The following is a 14604-nucleotide window of genomic DNA, read 5'->3' on the forward strand; positions in this document are numbered from 1 at the left end:
ATCAATGAATAAATAAGAAACATTGCATTTTTTAATCTTGCAGCAAAGCTGCCTAAGTAACAAATACATCTTCCGTTTTATGGTTTGGTAATTAACCCTGATGATTCAATGTCTTTTAACTATAAAGATAGGGTTGTCATATGTGTTTTGTACTAAGAGATTGCTGCTGTCATTAGTATCATAAATCAGTTTTACATGGAGTCTTAGCCCAAATGCAGGGAGCCAGCGTTCATTAAAATGAATTTCTGGGGGTTGGGGGTGTGAATCTGTGGTCGAGTGTGTGCTCACAGGTGTGAGACCCTGGTTCAAACCCCAGCACCCCCAAAATAAATGAATAAATAAATAAAATAATTTGCCAGATTCTTTGAGTAAATATTTGTCCTTACTAATTTTTCTACTAGAGAGAGGACATTAAGGGGATATCTGCAGTGTTCTAGAAAGGTCTTTGGTAAAAAAGAGGGTCCATACCAATTTTCTGTATAGGGCATGGATGGCAGGGGTAAGATGTACAGAGGCTGAGGCTGAATCTTCATCTCTTCTCCTTTTTTTTTTTTTTCTTTTTCTTTTTCTTTGTACCAGGGATTGAACCCAGGGACATCTTACTACTAAGGCACATCCCCAGCTCTTTTTATTTCTTATCTTGAGACAGTGTCTCACTAAGTTGCTGAGGCTGGCTGTGAGCTTGGGATCCTCCTGCCTCAGCCTGGGGAGCTGCTGGGATCGTATGGTGAGGTGCCCTGGGCTCTGTCTCTTCTATTTATACCTCAAATCCTTCCCAGGGCTGCCTGGGCAGGGCATTCTCTGGACCTCCCCTCCTGTCTTTCTCACTCACTCTGACTCCACTGTGCTCCCTTGCTGGGCAGCTCACTTTCCAACCACAGAACTCTTAAAAAAATTTGGGAGAGACCCTTTAAAGCCTGAATTCCCTACTTTCATTCCCTACATATCATTGTTTTTATATTCCTTGCTCATCACAGTTTGGTTGTGGATGCTAGAATTTTTTCTCCCTGTTTGTTAACATTTGAATTTGGCTTTATTTGTTTATTTGTTTTTAAATAATACAATGTGAAAACTGCACCTTAGGAACCTGTTCTTTTGGCTGTGGAAGACCCTTTGTGCACCACATGCAAACCCAGATTTAGCTATGAAGGCCAGAGGAAGTCGCACACACAAGCCAGGCCTCTCTCTGGGAGCCGAAGGGATCTGAGATGAGAGGTCAGCTCAATGTTCCTGAAGAAGGTGATTATTAGAAACCTTCATTCATTCAGGGAAGGAAATGCCCGAGTGCTCTGGGCCCGGCCTACCTTGGTGAACATGGGCTTCCCATGCTGGGTGACCATGGCGCACTGGTCGCAGTCCACTGTGATGGAGGAGTTGTGGTAGGATTCTTTCGAGTGTTTGAGAATGTAATACAGGTCGGTCACCCCTCCTTCAAACACAGTGCTAAAGTAACGGGGGATGAGGGTCCTGCCAATGGCTGGGAGAGAAATACAGAGAAACAAGCCGTTAACAAAAACATCCCGCTAGTCCCACAAGCCCCACCCCACCGCCAACCCTGTGGCTGGGTGCGAGTCATCTCCAGAAACCACACCAGGAGGTGATTTTTCTTGGTAAACAGCCACAACCCTTGTGGGTTGTGGCTCATAAAACACAATCTCCAACTATTCAGCAAAAATGTGGACTCTCTCCTCTCCTCCACATTTTTATGCCCAGTAAAATAAGATTTAATAGTTTTAAAATAATGAGAGGGCTACATTTACTACTTGGAACCTTGCATATACTTAAAAAAATCTTTGTTCTTTTTAGATGTAAATGAAAGTAGAGTGTATTTTGACATATTATACCTTATTCTAATTAGGATCCCATTTCTTGTGGTCAATAGTACCCTTTAATTCACTCAGAGAAGGAAATGCAGACATGATGTGAAGATTCACTGTGATGTATTCATATGGGAACATAAGAAAATAATGTCTGATTCATTTTATTTGTTTTTCCTATTCCTCACCGTACCCGCTTCATTCCTCTTTGTCTAATCCAATGAACTTCTATTCTTCCCCTCACCTCCTCCTCCTTATTGTGGGTTAGCTTTCACAAGTCAGAGAGAAAATTTGACCTTTGGTTTTTGGGATTGGTGTCTTTCACTTAGCATGATAGTCTACAGATTCATCCATTTACCAGCAAAAGTCATACATACAAAAGTCATACACACTCCATGTGTCTGCCTTTTTTATGGCTGAGTATTATTCCATTGTGTATATGTACAACATTTTCTTTATCCATTCATCTGTTGTAGGGCACCTAGGTTGGTTCTATAGCTTAGCTATTGTGAATTGGGCTGCTATAAACATTATATTTTTAAGTAAACCCATTTTCAACAAATAACATTGATCCAGTCTACCTGTGTTTTTCAATGTTTCATTTATAGACCAAATTACCCATGTATATTTTATTCATTACTAGTAGTACTAATGTAAAGTTGAATGCCATGATACTTTGAAGTTTGGGAAGTACCTTGACATTTTCTCACGGAATCTTCAGAACAACCCCAAAAAGATCTTATCATGGAAAACAAAATGTCTGAATGCTTCTCAGTCACAGGGTTGAAACCCCAAAAATCTTACTTTGGAAAAAAAAAGTGTCTGAATACTTCTTAGTCACAGGACTTGTAAACAGATATTTGGGGTCTCTAACCCCATATCTGCAAATACCAAAGCATCTGCTCTTTCCAACACTCTGTCTCAAACCACTTTAAAGAATAGAAATCCAGTCCGGGTCTCCTACTCAGAAATGCAGAACTATGCAATTGCTGAGTTTTCGATCTACTTTTGAGCTGGATAAAATCTCTCTATAGACTGAGGAGCCCATTTTAAAAGAACTTGATACCTTCGACTTGGTCTAAATTGGTCTCTTTCACTCCGTGTGTCTGCTGCTGCCCTATTTTAGTCTGAGCTGGGCCCTTCTGATAGACAGTGCTTAGGGAGCCATGCCGGGCAGCCATCTGAAATCCTCTTACACTGGAAATCCCAACTCAGAATATCAGAAATTTTGCTTGTGTGCAGATTTCAAGGAAAAGTCCTGAAAGTACTCTCAAGCAACCCAAGGTTTTTAATAAATCTCTTACATTCACTATATAATATCCCGAAAAGACAAAAAAATAATATTTAAGATAAACCACCAAGGAGAGCTTCAGCTAGGAAAGATCACCCAGTTGCCACCTAATGTTTTAAAATATTTAATTTCATTTTGAAATAATCAGTGTTAATTCATTCCGAATGGATCTATAGCTCTTTTGTACAGGGAATTGGAAAAAAAATAAGTATAAAGAGAATATCCTGCCAAAATGTTTTCTGAAGTGATCTTTAAAGAGTCCCAATATAGATGGTGAGTCTCTGAATAATTTATATGGTTGTTATTGCTTCATATTTGCCTCAGGTAAAATCAATCAACAAGTGTGTGCTCAGTATTCCAGGATCTTGGGCGATTCCATCCCAAATAATCCTTATATATACATTTCCCAAGTACTTTTTAATCCCCAATACTGCCTGTTCATTTTCTGAATATAAAATTCAAATGAGAGTAATTTAAGTCCACCATACATTTCAACATGTGCATAGCTAATATTGTAAATGAAACTCTGTCATCTTAAAACCTTATTGTTCTTCACTAAAATCCAGATAAAATTAATTGAACACATTTCAAACATTCTAACTTAAAGCAAATTACCATAAATCAGTTCAAGTAACTTGATAATTCGAGATCTGTACTGTTAACAATAAATACAGATCATAAAAAAATGTGGGTTGAAGGGTGAAAATATTTCAGTCCAACATCCCAGGACTTGTCACATTAAAAAGGGTATGGCAAACAACCTGGCTAGTGACACTGTCGTTTATTCATCAAGAATCCTCCAAAGTTTAATTCCTTTATAGTTGGGTTTCTATATAGTATCATCATTTCTATTCATAGTATAAGACAAATTGAAAGGAAAACAAGTTTTAGTTTCTTTCATTTTAAACCTAAATTTGTGATTCCTCCCCGACTCCAGAAAATATATGAATTGTATAGTAAATATACTAAGAGCATAATGTAGCTTTGCTTCACCAATTGCTAACACTCCCGGAAGAAACTGTTGTGGGTATTGGAACTTGTTTCCAGTCCCATTTCCTTGGTGGCACTGCCCTATCATTTTCCCCCATGGTCTGATTTGGGGCCCTGGTCACAAAGGTCCACTATCCACTGTGGTAAGCTGCTACTCTGGTGGCCCCAATGGACCTTGACAGTGCTGTCCGTGCCTGTGTATGTAGTCGGCACTCCTTAAATCTGGCTGGGTGCTGTGATCTGCTTCAATCAACAGAATGTGGCACAACAACTTTGGAGCTGCACAGAGCAGCAAAGCCCAGCTGCTCTAAGGTCACCACGCGGTGAGAAGTCCAACTCAGCCAGGAGGAGCGGCCGCGGGAAGGAGGAGAGTCTCCCATCCAGCAGCCCTGCCCGGCTGCCAAACTCTACGTTGAATTCGGGATTCAGAAAATACTGGGAAAGAGTTCAAAATCACAAGTCCATTTTTAAAAACTTTATCAGTGATCACATTATTTACAGATGAAGATTGTTAATTCTCGAGATAGAAAGGAGGCAGAAATAAAAATCCACATTTGTGCCTTCAGCCTCTACCCTGGGGCATGCTCAGAAGCCTTCCCTGAAAGAAAGGAGGGGGGATAGTAGGGGATAGGAAAGGTAGCAGAATACAACAATTACTAATAGGGCATTATGTAAAATTGTGGATGTGTAACCGACGTGATTCTGCAATCTGCATTTGGGGTAAAATTGGGGGTTCATAACCCACTTCAATCTAATGTATGAAATATGATATGTCAAGAGCTTTGTAATGTTGTGAACAACCAATAAAAAAAAAAAAATCATAGACACAGAAAAACCTGCATCCAGAAAGAAAGAAAGCAGAGGGGGAATCTTAGTCGGCTGATTTGGGCCCTCAACTCAGCAGGGAATGAAGCCAGCTCCACCCTCAGAGGTCAGAGTGATGGGAGAGGTGCTCTGAGCCTTTTTATTACTTTAGGCTCTTTTGTGTCAGATTTTTGTCATCTGCAAACAGAGGAAGCCTGTTTAATGCCGTCCTGGTCCAGTATGGAATAGGGTGGCAAACGTGTTATTCTTAACAGAGAACGAAGAGATGTACCAAAATGATCAAGTGCCAGGGATCTCAGAGTCTTTTTCTGTGCAACACGCCGCGTTAGAAGCATCCGGAAATAAAAAGGGGTGTCAGAGAATACATCAGGTTCCTATTGCTGCTCTAACAAATTACCACAATCTTAGTGGCTTAAAACAACCCAAATGTATTATCCTACAGTTCCAACAATCAGACCCAGGACTTGCTGGGCTAATATCATGGTGTCAGCGGGGCTGAATTCCCCTCTCAGGCTGCCCGGTAGAAGTGGTTTTCTTGTTGTCTCTGGCATCTAGAGGCTTCTCGAGTTCCTGGTCTGTGGCCCTTTCCCCTCTTCAAAATCAGTGGCAACAGGTGGGGCCTGCAAGGCACCTCTTTCTCTTCCTCTTCTGCCTCCCGCTTCCACATTGACACCCTTGTGATTGCACTGGATCCACCCAAAATTTCCAGGATCATCTCCCACCTCCAAGTCCTGAATTTAATCAGATGTGCAAAAACTCTTTAGTCATGTAAGACAGCATCCATGGATACTCGGAACTGGGACATGAACCTCATTGAGGGGCCATTATTTTGCCTTCCACAGAGAGTGTACTTGCCAAGAACTTCGGCTCTACAAAGGAGATAGTAGTAAATGTCACTGGCACACCCACACTTTGACCCTCCCCCACACACACTCACAGGCACACACACGGTGCATAACATGTCAATAATGTGCAATGCATGGGGCAGAGAACCAGAGCAAAATCCCGTGTGCTTGAGGAAACCTGTCCTGCTCATCCCTCAGTTTTCTTTTATCAACACTCGCTGAGCCTGGAGCAGGTTTAAAGCTCCAGTGTAGGTGCTGAAAGCATGAAGGTGGATTTTTGTCCCTGTCTTTCAAACCCTGTCTGTAACACAATGTGAGAACTGATCACATTTAAAAAAGTGGATTTGTGATTTTGAACTCTCAATCGATAGCCACTGAATTCTGAATTCAATATATAATCTTGTTATTTTTGAAGCACCCAGACCGCAAAAACACATTCTTTAAAAGTAAACTTTCATGGAGCAGTCTAATAGAAACGACTTCAAATCCGGGAACATTTCATATTTAGATTCAGCGATCTCCTAATTCATCAGCCACATCACTTTGAATCTATTTAGATTCACATGCATATGTTAAATTTATACTTTACACTTGTACTTGTAATTTGTGGAATTAGAATAATTTAAATATTGATACATGTAAATCTGCACTGAACTCCCTTGCAAAGGACTGTATCTTCAAATATTTGCAGAATGAGATCAAGCATGAAAGAGATCCCATTCTTCTAACACATGTCAGGCAAACATCCCACATTGGGAAGTATGGAGAGCCAGAGAGCAAGAAGATTTTCTGTTATGTGAGATGAGTGGAACATGCTCTATGTTATCTATCTATGTGTTCATGAAAGAGAAAAGGAAAATCATACATTAAAATATTTAAGAGCTGAGCTGTGTATAACGAATGTTTAAATAATTCCCATCTTGTATATAATTAGTAAAAGCTAAAAATTTATTCCCAGCTAATTTGGACATTAAGACCTGCACTCAAGTTCCCCAGAAAGTTTTCCACTGTAGTTCCCTTTTGTTCCCATCCCTCCCCACAGCCCCCGGAAGTTCCCTGGAAGTTGGGAGGCAGATGGTGTAGGGAGGCTCCTTGTAGATATCAGGATGCCTACAAGATACTTGTAGATATTTGCTGAAGTTTCCCCCATTTAGAAACCAAAAGGTACCAGTTGGGGAAATCAATAGGAAGATAGATTGAATAGAGTAGAAAGTCTACCTTTTGGAGCTTTCTGTCTCTACTAACAATTATGGAATGCTTTGCTTACACTCTCAAAGAGGTTCATAGCAATTCACAGGAGAAAATCACACATCAAAACAACCAGATGAGAAAATGTTTGAACTAGTAATCAAAGCATAAAACAACAACAAAAAAACCCAATAATAATAACAATAATAATAAATGATTAAAATATAAACCTCATGAGGTTGTGGTGAAACAGGCATATGCAAATTTTTTTGAAAAACTAAAATAGTGCAGCAATTACTCTTTACCTAGAGAAGTGATTCTTTCAAAGTCTACTAGGGGTGGCTCTAAGCTCCTGGTAAATACCCTCCTGAAACTGCCATTCTAAAGTTCAGGTCTTAAGTACTGAACTTGAGAAATCATTGCCTAAGACCTTTTGATTTGGGACCATCATTTATAATTTAAATGCCAGAAATTTCTATATTTCAAAGCTAATTTATTTAAAAGAGAAAAAAATATTGAGAACCTGGTTAAAATTTGGAATTAGAGGAAGATTTGTGACTAACAATCAGTATCAGTACCACTTAACACTTGGACATTATTTAGCTAATGATTTTCTAACACTAGAGAGAAACATAGGAATACATATTAGTGTCTTCAATTAAGCAAAGTTAATTGTATTAAAATTGTTGATTTTTCTGTGATACTTAAATTTTTCTAAACACGATAATAAATAAATTGGCTGTCTGAATCTGCATCGTTTATATAGTTCTGCTAAAGTTGCTGAATTTCAAAAATCCACATGGAAATTCTAATACTGAGGTACACAACAAACACAAAGATTCATTAAACCTCAGGCTTATCTGTATTCAGAAATCACTGAATGCATTATGCTAACATGTAAATGAAAATGCTCCTAGGAATGATAAAAATAATACTGATGATTTCATTTATGGTAAATAACCATTATAAATAGTCAAAACAATGGAAATAAAGCATAATAACATTTTAATGGGGATGGTATTCTTTCAAAGCATATTCCAGATTCCATTGTTCTTGATAAAGTGAAAGCAAATCCAACTAACTTTACTCTGATAAATTGACATAATTTTCATTCTCATATGCCTTTTTCCCCCATATTCTCAATCAAAGCAATTTGATTTAAATATCTTTCGATTATCTCTCTTGCTCTTTCAAAGTTTCATTCATTTCCCAAATGCTTGTGAAGCACCTTCTACCGACCAGCTCTCGGTGCTGGAGGGAAGGCACAAAGAGATCAGGCTAGAGCTGCCCAGCCCAGAGGGCTGCAGCGAGAGGTTCTACTGCTGCATCTGGACTGAACACAGCTGTGTCATATCTATAGGTGGAGAGGGTCAGGGCCAGGGACCAGCAAGAGCAAAAGCCCCAAGACAGGCAGGAGCTGGGACCTAATGAGCTTGGAGAGCTATAGTGTCAGGAAGCAGGCTCTGTGGCTGGCGCGCAGCCAGGAGAATGAGATGGTAGGTGAGGTCAGAGAAGGATAGGCTATGGGGAGCTTCTAACATTTGGGCAAAAGCACTACTTTCTATTCTTCTGCGCAACAAAAGAAGGGTTTAGCCAATGGTACGATCTGACGAAACTGCTTTGCCTAAATATATTATCTGTTTGCCAACATGGTATCAAAACCCCACAAAAAACTTTAGTCTACCCAGAAATCTAATGAGCATTTTTCCTTACTAATTTTTTCATATGTTGAGTAAGACTTCAGTCCCACCACCTTGCACTGGTCTTGGGGAGCTTTCTTCAAGCAATTTTAGTGCCATTAATTCAATAAGGGGAAGTAAGATGGGGGCTAGGGCTGCATTTGGTTCTCCTTGTATACCCATCGCTTAACACACGATGAGGAATGAGTCTATGCCACACATGAGGAAATTCATGGGTCCCAACTTGAAAACACTTACACTTAAATGTGATACACTTCATCTCATTTAATTCAGTCCAGTGTTTCAGCATACTCGCACTATTTTAGACACTATTTCTCTTAGTCGTACTACAGGGTATTTTCTCGGATGCAGGCTTTTTATAATGGGCAACATTTCTTTAGGCCTTGATCCAAGGTACTGACCATGTCACTGTGCAGGAGAAGTCCCCAGCAATGGAGAGAGACTTCCTGACGGGGGCATGGAATTAAAATCCTCTACTGACTCCTGCTGCCAGTCCATGTTCTAGCTACTGATGGGGTGGAGGTGGTGCAGGGTGTATGGGGAGAGAGTGGGGTGTGGAGAAAGACCTAAATTAATAGATAAGTCAACATCAATCAGGCACAAAGGTGTGTGTGGGGGGGTCCTAGCAGAGGGAACAGCAAGTTTTAGAGGATGGTGAATTTCCCATCTCTCGGCTGCTGCCTGGACCAGGGGTTCTATATTTATGCCTCGAGAGATCTCTCCATTGCCCTTGCTCTCTCAACGCTTGCTCTCTCCTTAGGGCCATGTAGCATTCTTTTAGTTATTGAAACTTTATAACGTAGTTTACATCTGATAGACTTATTTCTGCCATTTTTTATGTCCACAATTTTATAACTATACTCTGGGTTTTATTCTTCAAAGATAAACTTAGAGATAATTGCGTTATATTTTTAAAAATTGGGAGGGAGATTGATTCAAATTACATTTACTAAAAAAGAGCTGATATCTTTAAAATATTCAGTCTTCCCATACAGGTATATAAAATGTGTGTCTATTTGTTTAAATTTTCATTTATGTCTCAAGGGAATTCTCTAGTGTCTGACAGAATGTTAGGTGTATAGATACATTTCTTAGGATGATTTTTAAATATTTTAGTTATTCTGAATAGCTAACATAAATTTTTCATTATATTTCTATTTGGAACCCATATATTTAATAACTGAATACTGTTATTAATATTAATAATTTTTGGAATGTTTTTCAAGGCTGCTAGGTAAAAAACATCTATTATTTCCCAATACTGATAAATTTGTTACCTTTCTCCTTTCCAATACATTGTCATATTTTTCATCTTACTGCAATGGTTAAAACAGAATTTGCAGAAAAAGATTAAAATGAATTCTACTTCTAATCCTTGTTTTTATTATTTTTTTTAATACTTAAAAAAGTTTAATTTGATCAAATGTCTTTTTAGTAACTATTGAATTGATTTTTCTTTTTGAAAACTACTAATGTATTTTCAATTTTTGAACAACTTTTGTACTCCCAGTGCAAACCTTCCTTTCTCTTGTATACACACATTCATATGTTTTTTGAACAATTTTTTACTTATGCTTATACATCCACTCATTCTTTACCAAATAAAAGTGAAACCAGTAGTCTACATGAGCCACTGTGCTGGACACTAAATTAGTTGATAGACCAGAAAAGACCTGAAGTCTAGTCCAGTAATTCCCAATAACACTTCTTAAAGTTTCTGCAGATCTTCAAATGTACCTACCTGTACTTGGCTCCATGTTTTTGAAAAAATCATTAACAAAAGAACAATCATCGCTAGTTGATCTCAACTCATGGTTAACAATGATTAGCTACTGATCAGTGATTATGAATCACACTTATCATATGTGGTTAAAATTAAATACAAAATATGTTTGAAGTGAAATTATTTAATAAATGCAATTCGTTTTCTCATGATTGTATTCTCATTTTATCAGAGAGGAATCTGATGGTCAGAGAAATAAAACTGCAAAACTATTTGGAATTAGAGTAGAAAAGGTAGGATGCTTTGTTTTGAATCAACCAATCTTCATTTACTTCTATGTCCTAATTTAATTTTAATACCTTTAAAATTGCATGAGTGATACCTGTGCAAAAAATTAACACGTTACAGTTGCAGACTTTCTAGTTACTCATGAGATGGCAGTCCATTCTCCAGGCACTGGGCCAGGCCTTATTTCTCAAAGCTCCTTTCAGTTGAGAACTGCTTTCTGGCTCCATGGACATTTCCGGTGTTTCTGCTTTATTCAACACAATAGACATCAAGACACCACCAGCCAAGTTAATAATGTGAACCATCTCTGAGAGCCACAGAGAATTCCATAGACCCCTCACCCATGTTACAGACGGCGGAGGCAGGATATGGAACAAGCCTGGGCCTCCATGTCTCAACAGGAGGAGAGGTACCACATATGGGGAAATTTTATTTGGAGTTTGGTGGGGGGGAAAAACTGTATGGTTTTAAGTCACTGAAATAGTGAGTTTTCTTGTTTAAATATCTCAGGTTAACACACACAGTTACTAATAAGTCTGAAGTTCCCCTGATCACCCACTACCCATTAATCTCAGTGCCTTCACTGAGTTATTAACCTGTTATATAGCCTTCTAGATGTTTCAATTATACAGATATATGTATGTATGTGTATGTATATATCTCCATATATATGTCCTCATAGAAAACACACATAATTTTGTATGAGGGCTTTTTGTCTTGTTTTGATTTACATAAAAGTTGTGGTGAATATACCTATATGGAACTTGCCTTTTTTCATTCAATAATAAATTTATGAGCTCTAAACACATTGTGTATATAAGGAAAATCACTAACTTTAGACACTGTATCATATTCTACAACATGACTCTGCCATATGTTATTTAGACATTGCCAGGTTGAGGGGTATATAGATTATCTTTTAAAATTTTTTCCAACAGGGCAGACCCTGAAAAAGAGAAATCCATATTTTATTTTGCTCTGTGCCCTTCTATGACCAGTTTGTTCCCTTTCCATAAGGACCTGCTTTACCTATAACTTCACCAATACTTAATATTACCAAATTTTATTTTATTTTTTGCTCCTTAGATCACAGAGTGTGACTCTCACAAAGTATAGATGTATCACATGTAGATGATAAAATTAAGTGCTTAATTACAGTCATCCAAGTGGTTATTGCTTCAGGTGAATCGTCTCTATTAACCATTGCAGGTGGTATACATCTCTGGACCCAAAGCCCACTGGCCTTGCTCAGGGGAAGAAGTAGTCTGGCTCAGATGTGAAAAAAAAAATCCACTCCTTTATTTTTCAAAGGTGACAAACTTCAAGAATTCTTATGAAATTATTTTAGTATGATTTATCAGGTCTTCTTCAAACTCAGACCACTGGGGACAACACAAGTCATTCAATCTTGTGTTTTAATATCAGCACAATTCATCTTGGTTAAGGAAATGTTGCCAGAGAAACAGACATATGTGTGTGACTTCAAACTTAGTCTACACCAGGGATGAGAAACCTTTAGCAAATCCAAGAGTGGTGAGAGGGACCATTTCCTTTCTGCAAATAGAAGACAAATGGGTAAAACTGGACCCTCCCTCAGGGCTGGATATTACACAAGACATTCCTTCCAACAAGTGGTCCCTGAAATAGAAGCTCATACAAATGTTACCCTTTAAAGAGGATGTCAAAGTTAAAGGAAAGGTTTGTAGAGTTAAAATAATAAACTGGCTCTCCTCTGCCCCCTTCCCTTAATTCCTCTTCAGTCTCATCTACTTACTGTTGCCATACATTTGTGCTCTTCAAAAGCTGGGTGTCCTGTCCCCTCACTTCTGTTTCATCCAGCTCTTGGGTATCCTTATGCTTCAGCTATGGCACCATGTCCTCCTTTTCCTTTGAGTTTTCCACCATCTCCTTTGTACTGTTAAGGTGACGATAAACTTGGGTGCTGCACTGACATTCTTCATTCATGTCCCAACTGTACTACTTAGTCATCCTGTGATCAGGAACAATGATTTATGTCCTCTAGATCCTAGTTTCTTCATCTGTCCAATGGGACAACAGTAACTTGCTAATTCAGTGGGCAGTTATAGGCATTAACAGGCATGTGTAGAGTGCTTAGCACAGAGCCCTGCGCTGTTGAATGCATGTAAAGTCCACCCACCACCCACCCCCGCACCTTCTTCTCACACAGACTTTGGGTATTACCCGGATAGATTGTGATTGGCCATTTTACTGTCTTTCCTTCAGTAACTGTAGGTCCCTGAAGGCAGGGAACATTTCTTGAGAATCTAAGAATCACAGCACATTTGTGATGTAAATAGCTACTTATAAGATGTTTGGCAAACAGATGAATGCAGACTTGGCATGCCTATTTGAACCATCTGCCAATCTCACACCTGTTATGTGCACACAGGAGTTTCCAACACAGAGGTAAGGCCACTTCCAGTCCAGGGCTGAAGAACTCCATTAGAGGAAGAAAATAGGGCTGTGGGGTCCTGTTTGGAATTCCCACATCTCAATGTTCTAGCCTTTATAATGACGGTTTAGACACTAACCCATTTCAAAAGATTTGTTTTGGGATTAAAGTTAGCTCTGAGTTTTGCAAGGGAAAAAAAAACCTCCCATCTGAGGCTACTTAGTTCCATGGGGCTGCCTCTCCCTTGTCTTGATGTGTGCAATTCACAAACATCCAAATTCCATACCAAAAGCAGTTAAAAAGGAAAAAAAAAAAAAAAGAAAAGACTCCAAGTCAGCATTCCAGGGCCATTTTACAAGAAAGCTAAAGTCCTTGGAAATAAGAAGCCGTAAAGGAGGGTCGGACTCACATTCCACTGCAGTCCATCTGGGACTGTGCTTCTGACCCAGAGATTGTGTCGACAAGAACAGGAACAGGCATTCCGACAGAATTAAATGTTGCCTGCGCTGCTGGCGGAGCAGTGCAACAGCACTGTGTCCGCCCGAGTCTGATGAAGCTGCATGGGCCCCAGCTGTTGGGGCCTGGCTTTCTGCCTGAGCCCTTTCTGCAGGGCCTGAGGGTTTCCATGGGAGAAGGCAGCCTCAGGGGTTCCTGCAGGTTCTGGAATGGACTGGGCTTTGGCAACTAGCAGCCAGTGCTTGCACACACCCCACTGGTGTCCTGTGGGCTAAACAACACACCACCCTGCCTTCCACAGCTATCCGCCATCCCTTCCTTGTAGCTGCCCCATCTGTTTTCAATGAAGGGACTCTGGCTCGGTCCCTAAGATAAAATGGCACTTTGGGACTATCTGCACTCCATTGCCTCTGGAGGAGAGGGGACCTAATGATTGAGAGATGAGCAGCACCAGACACCTACTGGACCACAGGAATGGAGAGCAGAGTAGCTGTATCCCTCTTTCCTTGCTGTGAAGCACTGTTAAGAAGGTCCGGGGCCCTCCTCACTAGCCCTGGCCTCCTCCCAGGAGTGAGCCACGGGATTAAGAGCATGAGAAGAAGATTAACATTAAACAGGGAGGAGAGGTGGGAGGGAAAGGGAGAGAGAAGGGAAATAGCATGGAAATGGAAGGAGACCCTCATCGTTATACAAAATTACATATAAGAGGAGGTGAAGGGAAAGGGGGGAAAAACAAGGGAGAGAAATGAAGTACAGTAGATGGGGTAGAGAGAGAAGATGGGAGGGGAGGGGAGAGGGGATAGTAGAGGATAGGAAAGACAGCAGAATACAACAGACACTAGTATGGCAGTATGTATAAAAGTGGATGTGTAACCGATGTGAATCTGCAATCTGTATACGGAGGAAAAATGGGAGTTCATAACCCACTCGAATCAAATGTATGAAATATGATATGTCAAGAGCTATGTAATGTTTTGAACAACTAATAATAATAATAAAAAAAGAATGTGGACTTGAAGACAGCCTGCCTGGACTTGGATCACAGCTTTGCCATATAGTAGCTGTGTG

At 39.7% G+C, this 14604-nt stretch overlaps 1 protein-coding gene across 11 annotated transcripts in view; it reads right to left on the reverse strand.

The window, feature by feature from the left end:
* LDB2 (LIM domain binding 2) overlaps positions 1 to 14604 on the reverse strand; it is a 346376-nt gene that overhangs the window by 73463 nt on the left and 258309 nt on the right. For all 11 annotated transcript variants that reach the window (XM_081303136.1, XM_081303135.1, XM_081303134.1 and 8 more), the window contains exon 3: positions 1305 to 1477. In XM_081303136.1, the coding sequence (XP_081159262.1) occupies positions 1305 to 1477 (173 nt within the window). The remainder of the gene's footprint in view (positions 1 to 1304; positions 1478 to 14604) is intronic.

The sequence above is a fragment of the Spermophilus citellus genome (assembly GCF_964194105.1).
Source record: "Spermophilus citellus genome assembly, chromosome: 8".
NCBI classification, from domain to species: domain Eukaryota; kingdom Metazoa; phylum Chordata; class Mammalia; order Rodentia; family Sciuridae; genus Spermophilus; species Spermophilus citellus.